General features: G+C 46.9%; 1 protein-coding gene across 1 annotated transcript in view; it reads left to right on the top strand.

Annotated features, from left to right (window-relative positions):
• Nucleotides 1-18,463, top strand: part of CACNA2D3 (calcium voltage-gated channel auxiliary subunit alpha2delta 3) — a 477,844-nt gene that overhangs the window by 368,865 nt on the left and 90,516 nt on the right. Inside the window, exons 19-22 of the mRNA XM_082725822.1 lie at nucleotides 3,988-4,049; nucleotides 5,047-5,091; nucleotides 13,451-13,513; nucleotides 16,726-16,796. Coding sequence (XP_082581948.1) covers nucleotides 3,988-4,049; nucleotides 5,047-5,091; nucleotides 13,451-13,513; nucleotides 16,726-16,796 — 241 coding nt within the window. The remainder of the gene's footprint in view (nucleotides 1-3,987; nucleotides 4,050-5,046; nucleotides 5,092-13,450; nucleotides 13,514-16,725; nucleotides 16,797-18,463) is intronic.

Genomic DNA, 18,463 nt, shown 5'->3' with positions numbered 1-18,463 from the left:
CGGTGGTGGTGGTGGTGGTGGGAGGATTTTAATTCGGTTTTTTTTTTAAACATTTTTTTTTTTGGTGTGTTTTTCTCACTTTAAATCATTTTCATGCTTAAGAGATTATTAGCCAAATGCATTAGCCAAATGCAGCAAGGGGCTGTGGCTGCTTAACCCCTCAGGTTCTGGTCTCCCCCCATCTGGGCCATTTCCCTCGTACTTCCTCTTCAAGGCTTCCATCGTGGACTTTCTGAAATGTCCATTTAGGGTCAACCCTAAGTGGCTCTTTAGATCCTGTAGCAGTCTCAAGACACTTTTTCTGAAAAGGGGCAAATAGTATTTTTAGGCTTTGTGGGCCTTTCAGGCGGTGTTGCAAAAACTCAACTCTGCTGTTATGCCATAGACAGTATAGAAACAAATGAGTGTGGCTGTGTTCAAATAAAACTTTATTTTAAAAGGAAGCTGGATCTGGCCCAAGGGCCTATGGGATACTCTTAAGACGTGTTGGCCCGACATTCAAGTCCTTTAGCCGTTTGACCTCAGTCTGTACCATGATGTCCCCTGGCCCCATTCCTTCAGAAGGCACTATGGTCTTTCTTTTTTTTTTTTTTTTTTTTTACTTTTTAAAAATTTTATTTATTTATTTGACAGACAGAGATCTCAAGGAGGGGGAGAGGCAGGCATCGAGAGAGAGGGGGGGGGGAGTGGGGGGGAAGCAGGCTCCCTGCTGAGCAGAGAGCCTGATGCAGGGCTCAATCCCAGGACCCTGGGACCATGACCTGAGCTGAAGGCAGAGGCCCTAACCCACTGAGCCACCCAAGCACCCCGGCACTAGGGTCTTTTAAAAAAGCTGCATCCTTTTGTCTGTGCTGTGTCTGGACTTGGAGTACCATCTTTCCTCTGTTCTTCCTTTTCCTGCCAGCGGGGTCTCCAGGTGTAACCTTACAGGAAGCGCCTGCCAGCTCACCCCCTCCACCCTCTGTGCCCCAGATTCCTCTGGGGGGGGGGTGGGGAGCCTCTGACATTGCATTTAGCACGTGGCTACTCCCCAGCTAGACACCACGCGAGCGTGTGCTCTCATTCCCCTTAGCACCCAGCTGAGAGTCCCGTACCGGGAAGGCCGCTTAGCAAACGGCCATGAAGCTGACTTGCCCATGGGCTCGTGATTCCCTCTCCATCATGGAGAAGCCTGTCAGCTTGGAGGTGGAAAGGCTACGCATCCAGATGTGCCACAGGGAGCCAGGGGCCAGAGTGGCTGGGAGGGGCAGCGGCGGGGTCAGCCAGCAAAAACACAGCCGGGGTAAAGCCAAGCAGAAGAGGCCGTCGGGACTGTGAGGAAGCCCTTGTGGCATCGACCTCCCCGCCCAGATGGGGGTGAGCGAGGAGCGAGGAAAGCCGTGTCTCGTTTAGGGCATCGGGCGCAGGGAGGGGACGCAGCCCGCTGGAGGGGGATCAGAGAGAAGCAGCCTGCATGATTAATGGGACGGAGGGGCTGACTCAGGAGGAAAGGAAAGATTAAAGCGCTCTGAGGAGCTGGGGTACAGGCTGGAAGGGACAGATGATAGCAGGCTTCAGGAATGTGAGATGGATAAACACCCAGGAGGGAGCAGCGAGCTTCATTAGGGAGGTGAAAATTGGGGGGCGGGGGATGCAGAAGGCTCCATCCAAGAATGGAAGGGGTTCTCAGACAGGGCATGGGCTGCTGATGGGGAACTCCACTGATGATGGGCGGGCCAGGGGCACCTCCGGGCTGCTGGAACAAGAAACACCATGGAAAGGCCACTGTAGGATGACGCTTTTAAGAAACCCTCTGCTTTCTGCTTTAGTATCTGAAAGCCTGCTATGGCTGTTGACCATAGCCCTCAGAAGTGACCTGAGAATTACTCTGACTGCCAGGCTGGGAAGAGTTGGCTGGGGAGCCCTGCAGGGGGTAAGCTGCACGGAGAAAACACGCGAACATTGAGAGAGAAGCTCATCTCCACCCTCCTCCTTGATACCAGGGAGTGGATGTCACAATAATTGGAGGCCATCCGTCCTGAAGTCAGCTTTCTGCCATCCTTCCCTGTCTTTGGAGGAACCAGAGATACTCCTTGCAAGCCCTTCTTAAGGGCAGGCTCTCACCTCTGCCCACTGGGGGATCTGAGCAAAACCCAGCCTATAGCCTGGTCCACAGCTTCCTCTTTTGGCTCATCCCCAACAAGGATACGGCCTATCAGGAGTTTTGGAAGACACGATCTATTTGAAACCACAGTAAGCAGCCGTCAGCCTCCAGAATCAGGTTCCTTCAGGTTATTCTCCGAGATTTTCTCCAGGGCTAGAAAGAGCAACTTGTGTCTTCATCTGACAAAGTGGGCCACGTTGTGGCAGGTCTTCGACAGCCAGTTGACTAAGGCCTTATCCCAGAGTTTGACATGCTAAGTCCAAAGGCAGAAGATGAGTCCCTCCAAATGGACATCTATATTCTCAGCATCTTGCTGAGAGCAGGGATCCAGTGGGGAGCAAGAACAGGGGCTGCCCTTAGAGAGCTTATGGTCCAGAGGGTGGAGGACACTTTGAGCAAAGCGGGATGAATCCAGAGTGCTGAAATTGTGCATTTCAGAGACTTCCCATTCTGCATATGGCAGCCATGGTTGGCTCTAACCTTATCCTAGAGTTTGATATGCAAAGTCCAAAGGTAGAAGATGAGTCCTTCCAAATGTGCATACCCCAGTCAACCTTAAGTCTCAAGGCTTGCTTCAACAATTCCAAGAAGTAGAAATGCACTTGATAGTTACAAAACTGAAGCCCAACACTTTATGAATCTGCAGCTTCCTGACGTCGGCATGACAATGGTTACCTAAGTGGGTGGGGTTGGGGAGGATCAAACATGGCAGCATGCAAGATTTTAAGCATCTTGAGCGAAATTTTTCCTTTCATAATTGTGTATTTCCTTCAGTAGGAACTATTATTTAGGTTGAAGCTACTTTAGGTATTTTAGTAAAAGAAAAAAGTGTTGCAAAGATAAATAACAATACTGGTGGTGTGCAGCTGTGGCAAGGACTGGAGAGGTTGTGTGCAACGGACTGAAGTTTGCAAAATGGCTCTGGGATAAGTGGTGTCCCGTGTGAGGTCCAGTGTTTCCAGCCCAGAGTCTCATTCTGTCTTTCCAGACTCCTCTAACATCTTCTCACCATCTGATGAGCTTTGTGCTCTGCCTTGAGCACTTTCCGAAATGGTTTCAAGAGTTACCTCATTTTGGCTTCTTCGAGAGAAGCACTGTGAGCTTGTCCATGTCCCAGCTCTAAGGCTCCACCAAATGCCTCTTCCCAAAGTTTCAAGTCACTTTCTCAACTTCTTCTTTCTGTCCATTTTTCTCACTGGAACTAGCATGCACTGTTGCTCGAGGGAGCCCTTCATGGTCAAACAGAATTGCAAAATTCCCCCAAAGTTCCTGGGGAGGGAAAATCATCTTCATCGAGATGTGGATACTGGGGGCTGGTTTAACTAACTAAAAGTCACATCATAGCAGAGTGACTCACTTCCAAACATCAGCCTCATGACAAGTGCTTTCCAAACGTTCTATCTCAAAAACACATGCATAATATACATTTTAGACATGCGGGTTCATAGATTAATAACTAGAACAGGAACTCCGAAGAAGCAGTGGTTTTCTAAATACGCTTTTTTGTTGTTGTTGTTCCTGTCTCTAGCCTGGGTTGGGGAGGGGAGTGATCCCAAGTGTATGGATTTGAGAAACACACAGATAACGTGTCTCCAAAGAGTCATCGGCACTGTGTTCAGTTCGTTCTGTGTCAAAAGCTCTGCGAGTGTAATAAACCTTGAGAATTCCTTACCTGAAACATGAAATGTCTTCGTTTGTAGGCTTCACTGTAAATTTAGTTTTTAAGTGTTCTTATCTGATAGGCTCGCATTAGTTTCTTGCCAGGACAGATAACTTTCCATGATAATCTTAAATAATTGTGTGAAGGAATCTCTAATGCCTGTTTTATTTATAATGTGTCCCAGCTGTAGGCATTCAGATGAAACTTGAATTTTTCCAGAGGAAGTTCTGGACCGCCAGCAGACAGGTAAGGTATAATCAGTGTATTGAAGCATTAGTGGGACTGTTATTACACAGGTGTTCGCGTTTGGGTACCCAGAGCCTGAAAGTGCCCAATTTCCGATGAATGTTTGTCAGATGAACCGCTGGCTGCTCAGATTACCTTTCATTTCACTGCGAAATAAAAGGCTGTCAGCACGTTAGACACCCCATGCCGGGAAAGCAGGCAGTTTGCTCCTACAAACAGTTCTGGTTGTGAAATCGAGATAGTGACCTTCGAAAGGAGAAGTTTCCCCTTTATCTATTGGGGACTTTTATGAATTTCCATAGCGACTTTTTTTCTAATCTTGTGACGCCTGGTAATTTATTTGTGAATTTCTTTATTGCACTTTGGAAGGCCTTTGCGTAACTGGATCTGACTAAGCATGCATCTGCCCTCTTTGACCAGAGGGCTTCTCTGCTTTGGAGAATCTGGGAACCTTCTTTTCTTGCACTGTATTCTCTGGAATACCACTGAGTAGTCTCAGGGGTATTTGCTTAGTCATTCAGCAGAGATGGCAATTTTGCCTGATTCTAGTTGTTGGAATGATATATTATTTCTTAAACACTTTAAGAAACTATAGACTAAGAACACAGGACTTTTGTTTTTTTTTTTTAAGCCATTGGGATTAATTTAAAATTAAATAATGTCACAATTTTACTTCTTATTATTTAAAGATTTGAGATCTTAAGAAGATATCAGTATGGCATGTCCATGTAAACTAAAGTAGACAACATAAATTAAAATGAAAAAGAGCCAGTAACCCCCAAAATTGTCTTCTTTATTACTATTTGGAGTTGGTGTTGAACCTGGGGAAGGTAGACGAGACACATCTTGGAGCATTCCCTTTGGATGAAAATTGGTATTTGCATAAAGGGCAAGAACTGCTTATAACTTGTCCTTCAATAATTAAGTGGCAGCCATAGCAGACGCTGGAATGTCCAAGTAACACGTTTCCCCTTGCTTCCTCCCCCCCCCCCCACAGTGTGCTGCTTTGGATGGCAAATGCTCCATCAGCTGTGATGATGAGGTAAGATAGCCCCTTGGCCCTGTTTCTGACCTGGTCAAGGGGAGGTGACACAGGGCACCTTCTTACAGAGGGTATGCTGCTGTAAATGCAGCCAGGTCTGACAGACTGTCTTTGATCAAGCTCCAAGCTCCAGAACACATAAGGGCATTTTCTTTCTCTCTTCCTCTTCCTTCCTTCCTTCCTTCCTTCCTTCCTTCCTTCCTTCCTTCCTTCCTTTTTTCCTCTCTCTCCCTCCCTTCCTCTCCCTTCTCTTCCCTTTCCTTCCCCAGCTAGTTTATGAGAGCTGAGAAAATGTGCTTTAAATGTCCCTCTGAGGGGTGCTTGAGTGGCTCCATTGGTTAAGCATCTGATTCGTGATTTGGGCTCAGTTCATGATCTCAGGGTCCTAGGATTGAGCCCTGCATCAGGCTCCATGCTCAGCAGGGAGCCTGCTGGAGATTCTCTCTCTCTCTCTCTCTCTCTCTCTCTCTCTGCTGTTCCCCCTTCTCTTATGTACTCCCCATCCACCCACACACTCTCTCTGTCAAAAAATTAAAAATAAATAAGTCAATAAATCATAAATGTCCCATGGACAGCACTATTGGAATTTTGGCACTTTTAAAGAAATAATAGAACTCATTGCCATTTGAAGCTCACATTAGTTCTCAAAGCTTTTGCCCATATGTTATGTCTTCTCATCCTGATAACAACCCAAGGAAATGGGGAGGAATGATCCTCCCATTTGGCAGAGGGGGAAATGGAAGATGAGAGAAATGAAATGACTTGCTTAATTTCATGTAATAAATGGGCTGAAAATCTAAGGAGTTGAAAACTCAGCATTTTGCATTCTAGCATAATGTTCCCTCCCACAACTCTTTCCCTCCCTTTCTTTCTTTTTTTTAATCTCTCTCCCTCTCTGACACTCTTTGGGAAGATGAATTCAAATCCCACACTTGAGAAATAGAAGGAAAAAATGTACCCTTGTCATAGGTCTACCCATCTGATTTATGTTTTTACAGCATTCAATCTCATATGTCCTCCGCCCTGAGATTTAGAGCAAGCAGGTGGGTCGTGCCCTTTCATCGTGGCTGAGGTAGTCTTTCTTTCTGTACATCAGCTAAAACATTAGTACATAAACTGGAACTTACAAATAATCATATTTGTATCTCTTCTGGTTACCGTAGGGATTCAAGAAATCCTAACCAAATTTCATTTCAACATAGAAATCATAAATTAGAGGGGCATCTGGATGGCTCAGTTGGTTAAGTGGTCGACTCTTGATATTGGCTCAGGTCAGTCATGATCTCAGGGTCCCGAGATCGAGCCTCACCTCAAACTCCTCACTCAGCACAGAGTCTGCTCGAGATTCTGTCCCTCTGCTTGTGCCCCTCCCCTCACTTGTGTGCATGTGCTCTCTCTCTCTTTCTCTCTCTCTCTCTAAAATAAATAAATAAATCTTTTTTAAAAAGAAGGCATAAATGAGAAATATATTTCAAAAAAGTAGGCAAAAAAAAAAAAGGAGAAAAATATAAAAGGGAGTCCAGAATGGAGTTAAAACACGAAATGCTCGGTCCCCACAGATCATAATTGTATGAATCATTATCCAAAGAGGAAAAGCCAACTTGCTTTTCAACAGAAGCCCAATTTTCTCTGGCCATTAGATCAAATATAATGTTCCCTTGGGAAAGAGGACCCTGTGCTATTTTGTGATCAATACCCTCTCATTAAGTTCGAGAATGCCATTCCTAAGACAGTCAGGCAGCCTCAAACCTCTCCTCCCCCTTTCAAGACATTTATTATCCTACTGGAGCACTCAGCTCAAGACAACACAGCTCAGTGGTAGTATTCATTAATCAATGTCACAAGGCCCTGCGTTAAGCCCTGCCCTTGTACAGGAGGTACGGTGACTGATCCCAGTTCACGGCAAGAGAAGGAAGGATAGTTTATTGGTTAGTTGGTGACTGTGTGGGTGGTTGGTTGGCTGATGGGATGGACAGTGTTTTGGAGAGCTGATTGGTTGATCGGTGACTAGGTGGTTGGATAGTGGATATGGATATGGATAGAGAGATTAAAACTGAAGACTAGGTTAAACAAGTTGATGAATAAAACCAGAGAGGGTAATTTTCCTATATCCAGACACACATATGAAAGTAAATGGGAATGGGTGCCACTTAGAGTTAGAAACACCCAGGATATATTTGTTGTTCAGTGGCTGATTTCGCAGATGATACAGCATGGAGGTTCAAAGGGGCAGGCGATGGAGTTAGAGTAACTAGCTTCAAAGTGTGAGTCTGACAGCCTTGAGACCCTGGGCAAGCATCTGAACCTCTCTGTGGAGAAAGGAATACCCATCTCACAGGGCAATGGTGAGGAACGAATGAAATAATATATTTTAAAAATTCATGGGGGCACCTAGGTGGCTCAGTGGGTTAAAGCCTCTGCCTTCAGCTCAGGTCATGATCTCAGGGTCCTGGGATCGAGCCCTCCATCGGGCTCTCTACTCGGCTGGGAACCTGCTTCCCTCCCCGCACCCTTGCCTGCCTCTCTGCCTACTTGTGATCTCTGCCTGTCAAATAAATTAAAAAAAAAATGCATGGCATAGTTCCTAGCAAATGGTAAGCACTCAGTAAGGGTCAGCTGTAAACCAAACATGTCTGCAGACTCTTTCTTCCCTGACGGTTAGTGGTTCCCCTGAGTCTGAAACTCAGACAGCAATGGCATAAACGCACTAGGCATTTTGTAGTCTCCGCCAGGCATAGTGAGCACAAGACGCACACCTTCCCCACTACTAATGATCTTCGTCAGTAGGTGTTGGGATAAGCCCACATACAAATGGTCCTGGAAATGTTCACACGCTTGGGAAATGAAACATTGAGTTTGCTCTGATTTCTGAACTTGATCTGATGCTCAAATGTCCTCGTTTTGCACTTGCGAAACTCACCCATCTCCCATTTTGGCTCTTAAGTTTGGCTTCAGGCAACCAGTTGGACATAGTTCAAAATGGGAATGCCAGTCCTGCCTTCCCACCGAAGCCCCTTCCCACCCTTTCAGCAGACTCTTTTCATGTGTCATTCCACTTTCAGGACTTTTAATTAAGCCTTTGAGACCGTGTCCCTCCCTTCTCTCCCAACTTCCCTCAAGTGATCAGGGCCCCATTAAAAACAGCTGTGGGGGCTCATTAAGTTCACATGCTCTGGATTCTCCACTATGCTGAAGAGCTAGCCCAACTCCCTCGGACTTATCAGACATGCTCTGCATTGGACCCATCCCAGCCCCTCTGTCTCCCCCATCAGTGGACTCCCTGGCCCTTGACTGGAGTGCCGTAGGCTGCTGGGTGGAGTCAGTGTGGCCAGATGGCTTCCCATCTTGAAGAGTATACATCTTGGGTTGATCCAGGCAGGACCTGAGCCATGTGCCTTGGAGAGCTTGGCAGTGGGCCTGACTGAAGGCTTTGAAGGAGCTCCGTTCCATCCAGGGCGAATGTCAACTTCAGAGACTCACTCATTCCCTCAAAGCATGTTTACTGAGCCCGCCTGGGCCTGCTAGCCGGTGGACCCCTGGGGATTCAGTCAGAAGTAGAGTCAGAAGTGGCTCCTTTCCTACCGGAACTGGTTAGCAGGGGAGATAAGTGTAGGTGATTATCTACTGTGAATTAATCCATGAAACAAACATGGGGCAGGGGGGGAAGACTTCCCTGAAGAGATAACTTGTAAGTCAACTGAAGAGGGAGAAGGAGAAGATGGCATTGAAAACAGTGCCTGAAGCATGAGAAGAGCTTCACGGGCAGAGAACACCACGTATAAGGCACAGGGGCAGCCAAGGTTACTGCCGTCTATGGACACGTGGTTGGCATTCTGATGGAAGCGGAGAAAGAAAGCGGTGCCCACCTCTCATCTCAGTCTGACCTGGGGTACTACTGTCTCTGCCTCTCCTTTCCTTCTCCCACTCACCTTTCCAACAGGCACCATCTTCTGATGAGAGCACCAGAATTTTGCAGGGAGACTGGAAGATGAGAAAGTTCTCTTCTACTGGGACGTTTGGAGGAGCTATTGAGGGCAGCGAGTGGATCTAAAACTTCGTATTCAGATGTAGCTTCCACCCTTGCTTGTCCCAAAGGAATCGAACGTAATAATCATACCTAGACTTCGTAAGGCCTTACAGGCATTTCCTCTGGAATCTGAAGGACCTCCTCGAAGGAGGATAGGCTGGAGAAGGGCTAAATCCTAACAACCAGGTGCCTCTAGCTCTGGAACCATTCAGCCCAGTGTGGAGGGGGTTTGAGTATCAGTGCAGTAGCTCTTGAGGGCAAAGGCACAAAAGATCCTACCAAGTACTTCTTTCCAAAATAACAGATTTGCAACAAAGTTTTTTAAAGACAGTATCTTGATAGCCTAGTTGACCAATGATGAATAAGACCATCATGTGGTGTGAAGTTAGGGTCAGTCTGTTCCACAGTCAAATATCAGGGCTGAAAGTGTGAGACCTCGAGAAAAGTCAGAAGGAGTGGCACTTTCGTGGGCCTCTAGAAGGCAGAGACCCAGACCCCACGCTCAGGTGGAAGAACGAGCCCTCCCCTGCTCTATCTCTGTCTTTCCCTCACTCCTCACCAAAGGATGATACTGAGCTTCTAAGGGAGCTGTTTCCAATCATTGCTCAGCCTGCACCAGTCAAAGCCAGCAGAAGGCATCCCCCCAAAAGAAAAGGCAAAACAGAAAGCAACAAAGTTCAGCCAGCCTTGCCTGTACAACCTCTTGCAATGAACTGTGGAACAGCTTCCCTTTCTGAGAAACTCTGAATCTGTAGCATGAGGATACTTACAAAGACGGCACGTAGTAGCCGATCAATGACCACAGGTTCTCGGCTTACTATGCCTTGTGCCTCTTACACTGTGCTCAGCCCTCTACACTCATCATTCCATTTAATCCTCCCAACAACCCCATGAAAGAGTTGTTCCTACCTCCATCTTTCAGTTAAGAAAACTGAGACAGTACTAAAAGACTTCGCTCAAGGTCACACTGATAGCAATTGTCAGAGTCTCTGATTCCAAACCAGGAATGTCAGCAGCTTCAGGGCGAAAACCACCGTCCAGGTAACATAAGTGTGGTGCTGGGTTTCTCGCTCCCAAGTGCCCTTCCTCAGTGGCTTTCATTACCACCCGGGGTTGCCCGGTTCCCATGGCCTAACTATGGGCTCTAACCCACGTCTCTACCTGATCTGCCTTTGGGGCAAGAATCAGACTTCTCGGAGCAGTCTTGAGCTATCCAGTAGTTGAAGAAAGACTTTTTTTTTTTTTTTTTTTTAAATCAAGTTCTCTCTGCCTCTTTTTTTCCTCTGTCTTTGCATTACTTTTCCCCCCAAAAACCTCATCCCTCCATGTTTTATCAAAGGTGGCTGTGGACTAGGCACTTGCAATATCTATCAATTTGAGAGCTCCTCCAAGCCCCTCTGCCTGTCTGCCCTCCCCTGGGACAGGGCAGGAAGTGGGCACCTTTCAAGATGCTTGGTTTCATTGGGCGGGGGTTGGGGTAGATAGCATAGGAAGGGAACTGAAAAATCTCCTCTATTTTCTTTTATTGGGGGTGCGTGGGGTAGAATATGGAAAAGACCACATTGAATGTAGTTTATTGTAAAGAGACACAGAGGAAACAGCTGGTCAGCCTGGAATCTGGCAATTCTGTCCTGACCATTCCATAACCTGGAACAGTGCTCACCTATTGCCACGGGCTTACTCAACTCCACTGCTCTTGCCAGTAATCATTTAATTGAAGCACTTGTTGGCAGGGAGGTCCATTCAGGAAATCATCATGGTCACTAAATTGACGTAACACAACAGCATGGCCTGTCATGAAAACCAAATGACACATTTCAGATTCAGTGATCCAGGTGTCCATCAATGACACAGCATCCTGAATTTGATCTTGGTTTTCACAGTGATGTGTAAATCATGATATCAGCAGTTATCTACTTCTTGCTTAATAGGCAACCACGTCGCTTTATGATCAGTGTAAACTTGAAATTCCAAGCTACCCATAAATAAGCCTGGTACAGCACTGTGCCTCTTCTCTGCCACCAGGTTTTTGTTGTGGAATCCTAATTTAAGGGGGAGTAGGGGACGGAGAAGTGGATTTAAAAAAACGTTAAGTGGAAGCATAACCCAAAAAGTAAATGTCAACCGGTACTCAGTATAGAAGAAACCAAAGCTAGATTCCTTAGTCCTTACCCAGGAGACCATGCCGGCTTATAGAGCAAAATCTGAAGCATTTTTGGAGAAAGTGGAAGCCTAGGCATATAATGCCCCAGGATCCTTGGCTGGCCCTTTGCTTCCTCTTCCCATCATTTCTGGTACGATGTAGCCTAATCTGACCCACACGAGTGGATCGCTAGTATATGTTTAAACTACAGCCCAGCAGAGCTCCATGAGACGGAGGTCCGATGCGCACACACGACGTGCCTGTGTCTTCCCCCTGTGATCAGAGCTGATCTCCAACATCATTCTCATGGACTTAATGGCATCTTCCCTCTTTCTCAAGATTTTCAGTTGACTTTTTAATCGATTTGCCTTGTACCTGCTTTGTATTATCCAGTATTTACAACATTAGATGGAGAGATAGTGACCAAATACGTAGAGGTCTAGCCAGAGTACTAACTGACCAGGCATGTTTGTTTCGGGACTAATTTTATAATTTGGGAAGGAGGTGGCATGATGACTTTGATTCTCTAAACAACTGGGAGGATTTAGTCAATATGCAAATGTGGAGGCCACTCCTGTCCTTGTGCATGTATTGATTGGGTGGAGGTTAACCTCCTTTTGCTTCAGAGTCTGTACCTGCAAAACGAGGATCATGACCTTCAAATAAGCAAAGATACGGATTTGTCTAACACGACCCAGTGTGGGCTGGATTAAAACATGCAGGAATACTAGTATAACCTAAAAGATTGCTGTCCCGTCCAAGAGAGCTTTCTAGAGCAATGGAAATGTCCACAAAGATAATCACCAGCCAAGGTAGAGCAGAGCACTTGAAATGTGACTGTGCACCCAAAGAACTAGATTTTTAGTGCTATTGAGTTTTAATTCACATAAAATTGAATTTAAATCTGCACGTGGCTGGTGGCTGCCACGTTGGCCTGCCCAGCGCTGGGGGATCACGTTCATCATGCTGTCTCCTAAAAATGGGGAGGGTTTGTCAAGGTTCCCACCCAGTAGGGCCTGAGTAGTGTCCATACAGCTAAGAGCTTCTTCAGATAGCAGGGGTGGAACCAGTTTACTTAAGTTATTCACTCCGGCTCCTCCGGATAACCGAGAAAAACCCTGTGGCTCACCAGAGCAGCCAATTCCTTTTTAAAAGGTGACAGTGGGACTTTTTACTCTTCTGATGATTCTTCACTACAACCTAGTAATAAAGGGTGAATCTTTTGGACCAACTCACTGCTGGACTTTCGTCCCCGACTAAAACAAGCTCCTTGGATAGGTAGCAAACAGTGCTGCGGTGGCCCGGACCTAGGGGGAACGTAGCTCTGGGTAAAGATATGGTACACATTAAATGTTGCAGTCAGTATGTAAAGCTGCAATAAATAGAAACTGAGTTACATCAAGGATAGAATTAAACCTGAAGTTTAAACTCCACAGCACTATAATTAAAACTTAGCCTGTAGCAAATCATTCACTTGAGATTAAAGTAGTGTGGGGAAGCAGAGGTTTGGGTTTACCTTGCTTTCTACAATTTATAAGTCTGAGCTACCAAAAGCTAACAGCCCTGCCCCCAAATCCAGCTCCCAATTAAAAACACAGTTTGAAAACCTTTAGGGGACCTGAGGGGCCCTTTTAACAGAAGTCTGCCCCTTCCCCCCTGCCTAAGTCTATGAACAAATTAAAAAATATTACCTGGTCCCCTGATGGTCTTCTGAGCTGACACAGTGTTTTCATTAATACATCATTAGGGTAATGATATTGTGCTGGCGTTTGGCTTTCAAAACAGCCTGTACTTCAACGACCAGGAATACAGGCTCCGGGCCTGTGAACACTTTGTTCCTGGGAAATAGTCTTCTGGTCCTAGAAAGGGGAAAACAAAACAAACAAACAAACCAAAAAAAAGAAACAAGGAAGACTAAATGTAATTAATGTTTTAATGTGTGTTCTCTTTATCCTAATCTGGGATGTTCAAGGCTTGCTTCGCGTTTGATTTTTGTTTGTTATTTTAACAAAGTAGACACTGGGGTTAGCTTAGCCATGGCCCGCCCGAACGCCTAGAGCCAACAAGCATTTCCAGTGCTCCCCAAACCAACCTCAAAGAGGTTTCTCTCAGGTTGGAAGTACGTCATCTTGCGTAAAAGCGGTCTGAGGATCCGAAGTTGAAACTGTGGTCTTTTTTTTATTTTCTAGACTGTGAACTGTTACCTCATAGACAATAATGGGTTTATTCTGGTGTCTGAAGACTATACACAGGTGAGTGAGAAATTTCTACCGGCTCTGAGTAAAGAGTGGGGGTGGGCAAGGGACAGTGTTAAAACTTTGAGTCAATGATCTATATTTAAGAGGTAATAGTAGGAGATTATAAAACCTGATTTCTATCCCTCTAAAAATGTCATAGCCTACTTCTCAGCAGGCCCCAAAGAGTTTTTACCTCCCAGTTGGGGGGTGGAGAGGTGGGGGCAGAACCCAGGGTCTGCTTTCTCACTCATAAAATGTTCAATTTATAGGAACTCTTTGCCTCAAGGGTAGAGGTGCCTCAAAGAGTTTGGGCAGTTTTAAGGAGGTTTCCTTCTTTTGATATTTAGATATTTTTCCATATATCACACACACACACACACACACACACACACACGCGCGCGCGTATACAAACACACAGTCACAGACACACACATACATATGTATTACAACATAATTATTCTTTATGGCTTCTTTCTGGTTTTTGCCTTTTAAAAATCAGTTACCTGAGTTCTGGGATTAACTTGGGCTCTCACACTGAGGGACAAGGATCCAGAAACAGGCAAAGAATGTCCTTCCTTCCTTTGAGCTGTGTGCACAGTGTGGGGCAGGAGGGAAAGAAATGGGAGGAAACCAAGCCATGGGGCCAAGCACAGAAATCTCTACTGTGTTTGGAAACCAAAATAGGAGTTCAAACCAATAGCACTGTCCTAGAGAAAACAGGTTTCTCCTTTAAAACTTTGTGCATAGACACCTTGTCTGGAATTACAAATTAAAATGAGCATATCCAAAGAAGGTAAAATACAGGCGTGCTTAGTAGTATGACGTGATGAACTAGCACTAGAGAAGGAGCACGTGGTCTCTGGTGGTCATTCTCTTACTTGCCTAGTTTGGGGAGGGGGGCATATCACGTGACCTGCCCAAGCCTCCTGGCGGGCTCTGTAAAAGTAGGGGTGGAGGACCATTTTATAATGAAGTCCCATTTAAATCATTTGAGGGGCACCTCAGGGGCTCAGGCAGATAAGCGTCTGCCTTCAGCTCAGGTCGTGATCCTGGAGTCCTGAGATCGAGCCCCGTGTCGGATTCCCTGCTCAGCGGGGAGCCTGCTTCTCCCTCTGCCTGCTGCTCCCCCTGCTTGTGCACACGCGCTCTCTCTCTCTCGCTCTCTCTCAAATAAATAAATAAATAAAGTCTTAAAAAAAATAAATCATTTGAAATTCTTTAGCAGTCAACAGTATGATAGGCCCTATTAATGCCAAATCAAATAGTTAATTGTCCTTAAGTCCCTAAGGAGTCTGAGCTTAATGCCTTGTTAATTGATCGATGCTGGCTCCGGGTCACGTGTGGAATCGTGCTTCAGTTTTCCTTCTAATCCAGGAAAAGCTTGTGGAATGTTTAAATGCACTTGCGGTGGGTGGGAAACAGACAGGGTCAGAAATCACACTTGCCCCACCCTGTCTCCTCGGATGCTGACCATCACTGGACACGGGACCGTTGGTAAAGATGAGACAGCCGTGAGCCCAGAGGTCCATGGTAATGTGTCTGTTCGGCTGTGGGAGAAGACACCCCCAGACGTCCAGGAGTCCATGGAGGGGGAACCCAAATGAACCACCTGTGAGGAGGAGCCCTGACCTCCCGCCATGAAGGTGGAGCAGGGAGATGGGAACCTGGTCCCATGCCCGGGGTGGGTAAGGGCATGATGCATATCTTCCATGGTCAGTCCTCATCTAGCCAGCAGTGGAAAGGGCTCAGACCCGGAGGGACATGCATGCAGGCTCTGCTCCCGGCTGTGTCTCTCCAGGGTGCAGACCCCACAGCCTGGCCCAGGGAGCCTGTCCGCCAGCTCTGCCCCAGCTTGTTTGATGTTGTCTGCTTTCCTGCACCCCAATTAGGATAATTCTCCTTCGTCTAACAACCAGTTCCATTGACCCTGGCATATTTACACACACGAGATACAAACGTCCTAGCTCCTAGCACCAGCACACACCCACGGGGTTTGCGAAAGACTCGAATGGCCCCCGGAATGAGACCGGCAGTGCTCCACGTTCAGTCAGTGAAATGTCATCTCCTTCTTCCTCCTCACTTTCTTGACTTTTTGGCAAAGTCTTTATATGCCCTTCTGCTTGAAAATTCCCAGGAGCGTGGTCGAGGTCACTCCGTGGTAATCTGAATCAGGATTTAGTGAACACAAAGCCTACGGAATTTACTAATTCAGCCTCTTAGAAGGATGTCCTCCACCCACCCACACGTGAGCTATAAATCCTTAGTGCACCCACAGCAGTCATGGGGGGCTTCCTCCTAGTCTACACCGGCTTAGTCCGGGATATTGGCTGAGGAAGGCCGTTGCCCCAAGTTCCGTGCTGCTGCAGGGCTACACCCTCCCCCATGAGACCCAGATGCTAGCGGTTCCAAGAGACTAGAGGGATCAACCAGGATGTTAATCCTTCCTCCCACTATTCAGAGTCCGCAAATCTCAGAGGCATCAAGACCTAGTCTAAGGCCCAAACACCAGCCAGGTTGTGGGGAAGGGACTGCTCAGTCCCAGATGCCCTGCAGACGGCCCCACCGTGAGGGTGAGCCACTAGCACTCTGCCTGGCTTGGCTGTGCTGCCTCCTCCAGGGCCAGACTCTGGACTGCCTTGTTTGTCAACATAGACACTGCCAGGGACAAAATTGTGAATGATCCTCAGAAAGCGATTGGGAGAAAGGATCTATATCCTCAACAGCAGGAGATTTATAGGGCCGATGAAGAGGACTGCTGTATTTCCCTAAACAGGTCACCCAGGAATTATAAACAATCCTCTTTATTACTGCTTAGGAAGCCCTTTCTCCGCCCGTTCCTGTCTATGAAATAGTGTTTTAATCACAGGGGACTGAGTGAGGATTAATGCTTACTCCACGGAAGCATGTGTGTGTGTGTGTGTATGTCTGTGTACACGCATGCACGGGTGTCCAATTCCAATGCTCGGCCTCTGTTACTCAATGCCCCTCTGCCCCTCTGCCCCTGCCATGTCCTGTGGAACATTCCCATCTGCTTACTAGTCTGCTCTGTAATCCCATAACCTCTCCTGACTATCAAGCCATTTTCCACTTTTTATGTAGCCTGAACACCGGCCCTTTGCCTCCGTCAGCTCCAGAATACAGACGGCGTCCGTTTCTGATTTTCCTCTGGTATTTGAGCGCATTGTTGATCTCTGCTTCCTCCTGGGTTCTTCTTTTCTTCCCCACAGACTGGAGACTTTTTTGGTGAGGTCGAGGGAGCGGTGATGAACAAACTGTTAACAATGGGCTCCTTTAAAAGGTAAGGATTTTATGGTCCCCCGCGCCCCCTGAAAACGTTTGCCTAAATAAAATAAAACAAACCAAGGTCAAATAAAGCAAGCCCAGACTTGACCCCGTGGCTGGTTTGTACTTGCGTCCCTGCTCCAGAAGATCTTGCTGAAATTCGATGCCTCTTGCATGAGTGTTAAGAGTCACAGAAACTCAGCTCACAATGAGTTTCCTGTTCGCCCAGCACAGGGTTTATTGGAGGCCAATATTGAAGTCAGAGCCTGCCCTGGGACACGATTATAACAGTCTTGAGCAAGTGATTGCAAAGAAGTAGGAAATGTTTTCCCCCGGCTAAAAACGAGGAGTGTATTTTGTCTCATATTGGCAAACTGGGGGAAGCTTGCTAGGAATCTGCAAATCGAGGACGAAAAGTGACATGTAGAGACCTGGCGAGATAATTTTAGAAAATCAAGTGAAAGGTCCCCAAGCCTGCTCCCAGATGGAGGGGAGTTTAAATTGCCTCCAGGAGAAAACCCAGATGGTGCCCGATGCCACTGGAAGTAGGTACTCCACACCTGGGCCAGGAGAAGGAGGCTTATGTGTGATCGCTTCTTCGTGGCTCCACGCCTCTCCCACGCAGGCCAGCCGTGCTCCTGGGGACACCAAAGCCTGTGGGGGAAGCCGTGTCCCCATGAGATCGGGATGTCAGCTATGTCCCCCCCCCCCCAGGAGTCAACATGTCTCCCCTCCCCTGGCCTCCCAGGAAACAGCAGCCTTTGAAGTGCTGCTTGGGTGGACATATTTGATGCTGTTCCGTACAGAATAGCAGGCACGACTATGGACCGGGCTCGCCCGTGAGAACTGCTGCTGCTGGTGGGAACTGCAGGCCCCTCACGGCTCAATGGCCAGGAAGTGTTAGCTCAGGAAATCGGACTTTTAAGCCAGTGAACAAGACCCACTGAGGGCCGTGCTGAAAGCAGGGAATTCAAAAATGATGACCCAATTTTTGAGATTCCATAGCTTGTTTGTGCCAGAAGGAGGGGGGAAAAAAAAAAAGAAATGATATTAAAAAAACTTGGCCTCACTCCAGCCGTTCTGCAATCTCTGACACACTCGCCTACCCCCCAGCCCGCCCGCAGCAGTGTGTGCAATTCCCTTTTTAAAATTCAAGTGCAGTTTTGTCTTTTTTTTTTTTTTTTTTTTTTTCCGCCAGGAGTCATTGGACACGTGCTTGAAAACTCAGCTCGGAGCTGGGATGGGGTTGCTATGGAGTTTTCCACGACCTCTTTAGGCTTCCCAGGGCAGCTTCTGGATTGTCTGCCGTCCGGGGCTCCCCTGGCCGTTCCTATCTATACATGGTTGTGTGCCTTTGTACCTCGTTCGCTTGTTTTCGACTCAGTGGTGGGGGGAGACAAAAGACGAGAAGAATCACACACGTGTTTCTCATTCGAAAGCGTATTTTCCAACTTCTTTGACAAAATCAGCGGGGTTTTTTGTGGTTTTTTTTTTTTTTTCTTTTCTTTTCCCTCTCGGACAGTCCTTTCAAACAGCTTGGTGGGAGAAGGAGGAAGGTTGTAGTGGGATTTTAGATTGCCAGTCTTCTCCTTGATGTGAGCGAAGTGTGGCTGGCATGAATCTAGAACTTTCTAGAACTTTCTTTGACTCTGAGAATAGGTAACATATTTGAGGAAAGGGAAG

This window comes from Mustela nivalis (genome assembly GCF_964662115.1).
Source record: "Mustela nivalis genome assembly, chromosome: 1".
In the NCBI taxonomy this organism is placed as follows: domain Eukaryota; kingdom Metazoa; phylum Chordata; class Mammalia; order Carnivora; family Mustelidae; genus Mustela; species Mustela nivalis.
Note: the sequence above shows the minus strand (reverse complement) of the source record. Positions and strands in the feature narration are given on the sequence as shown.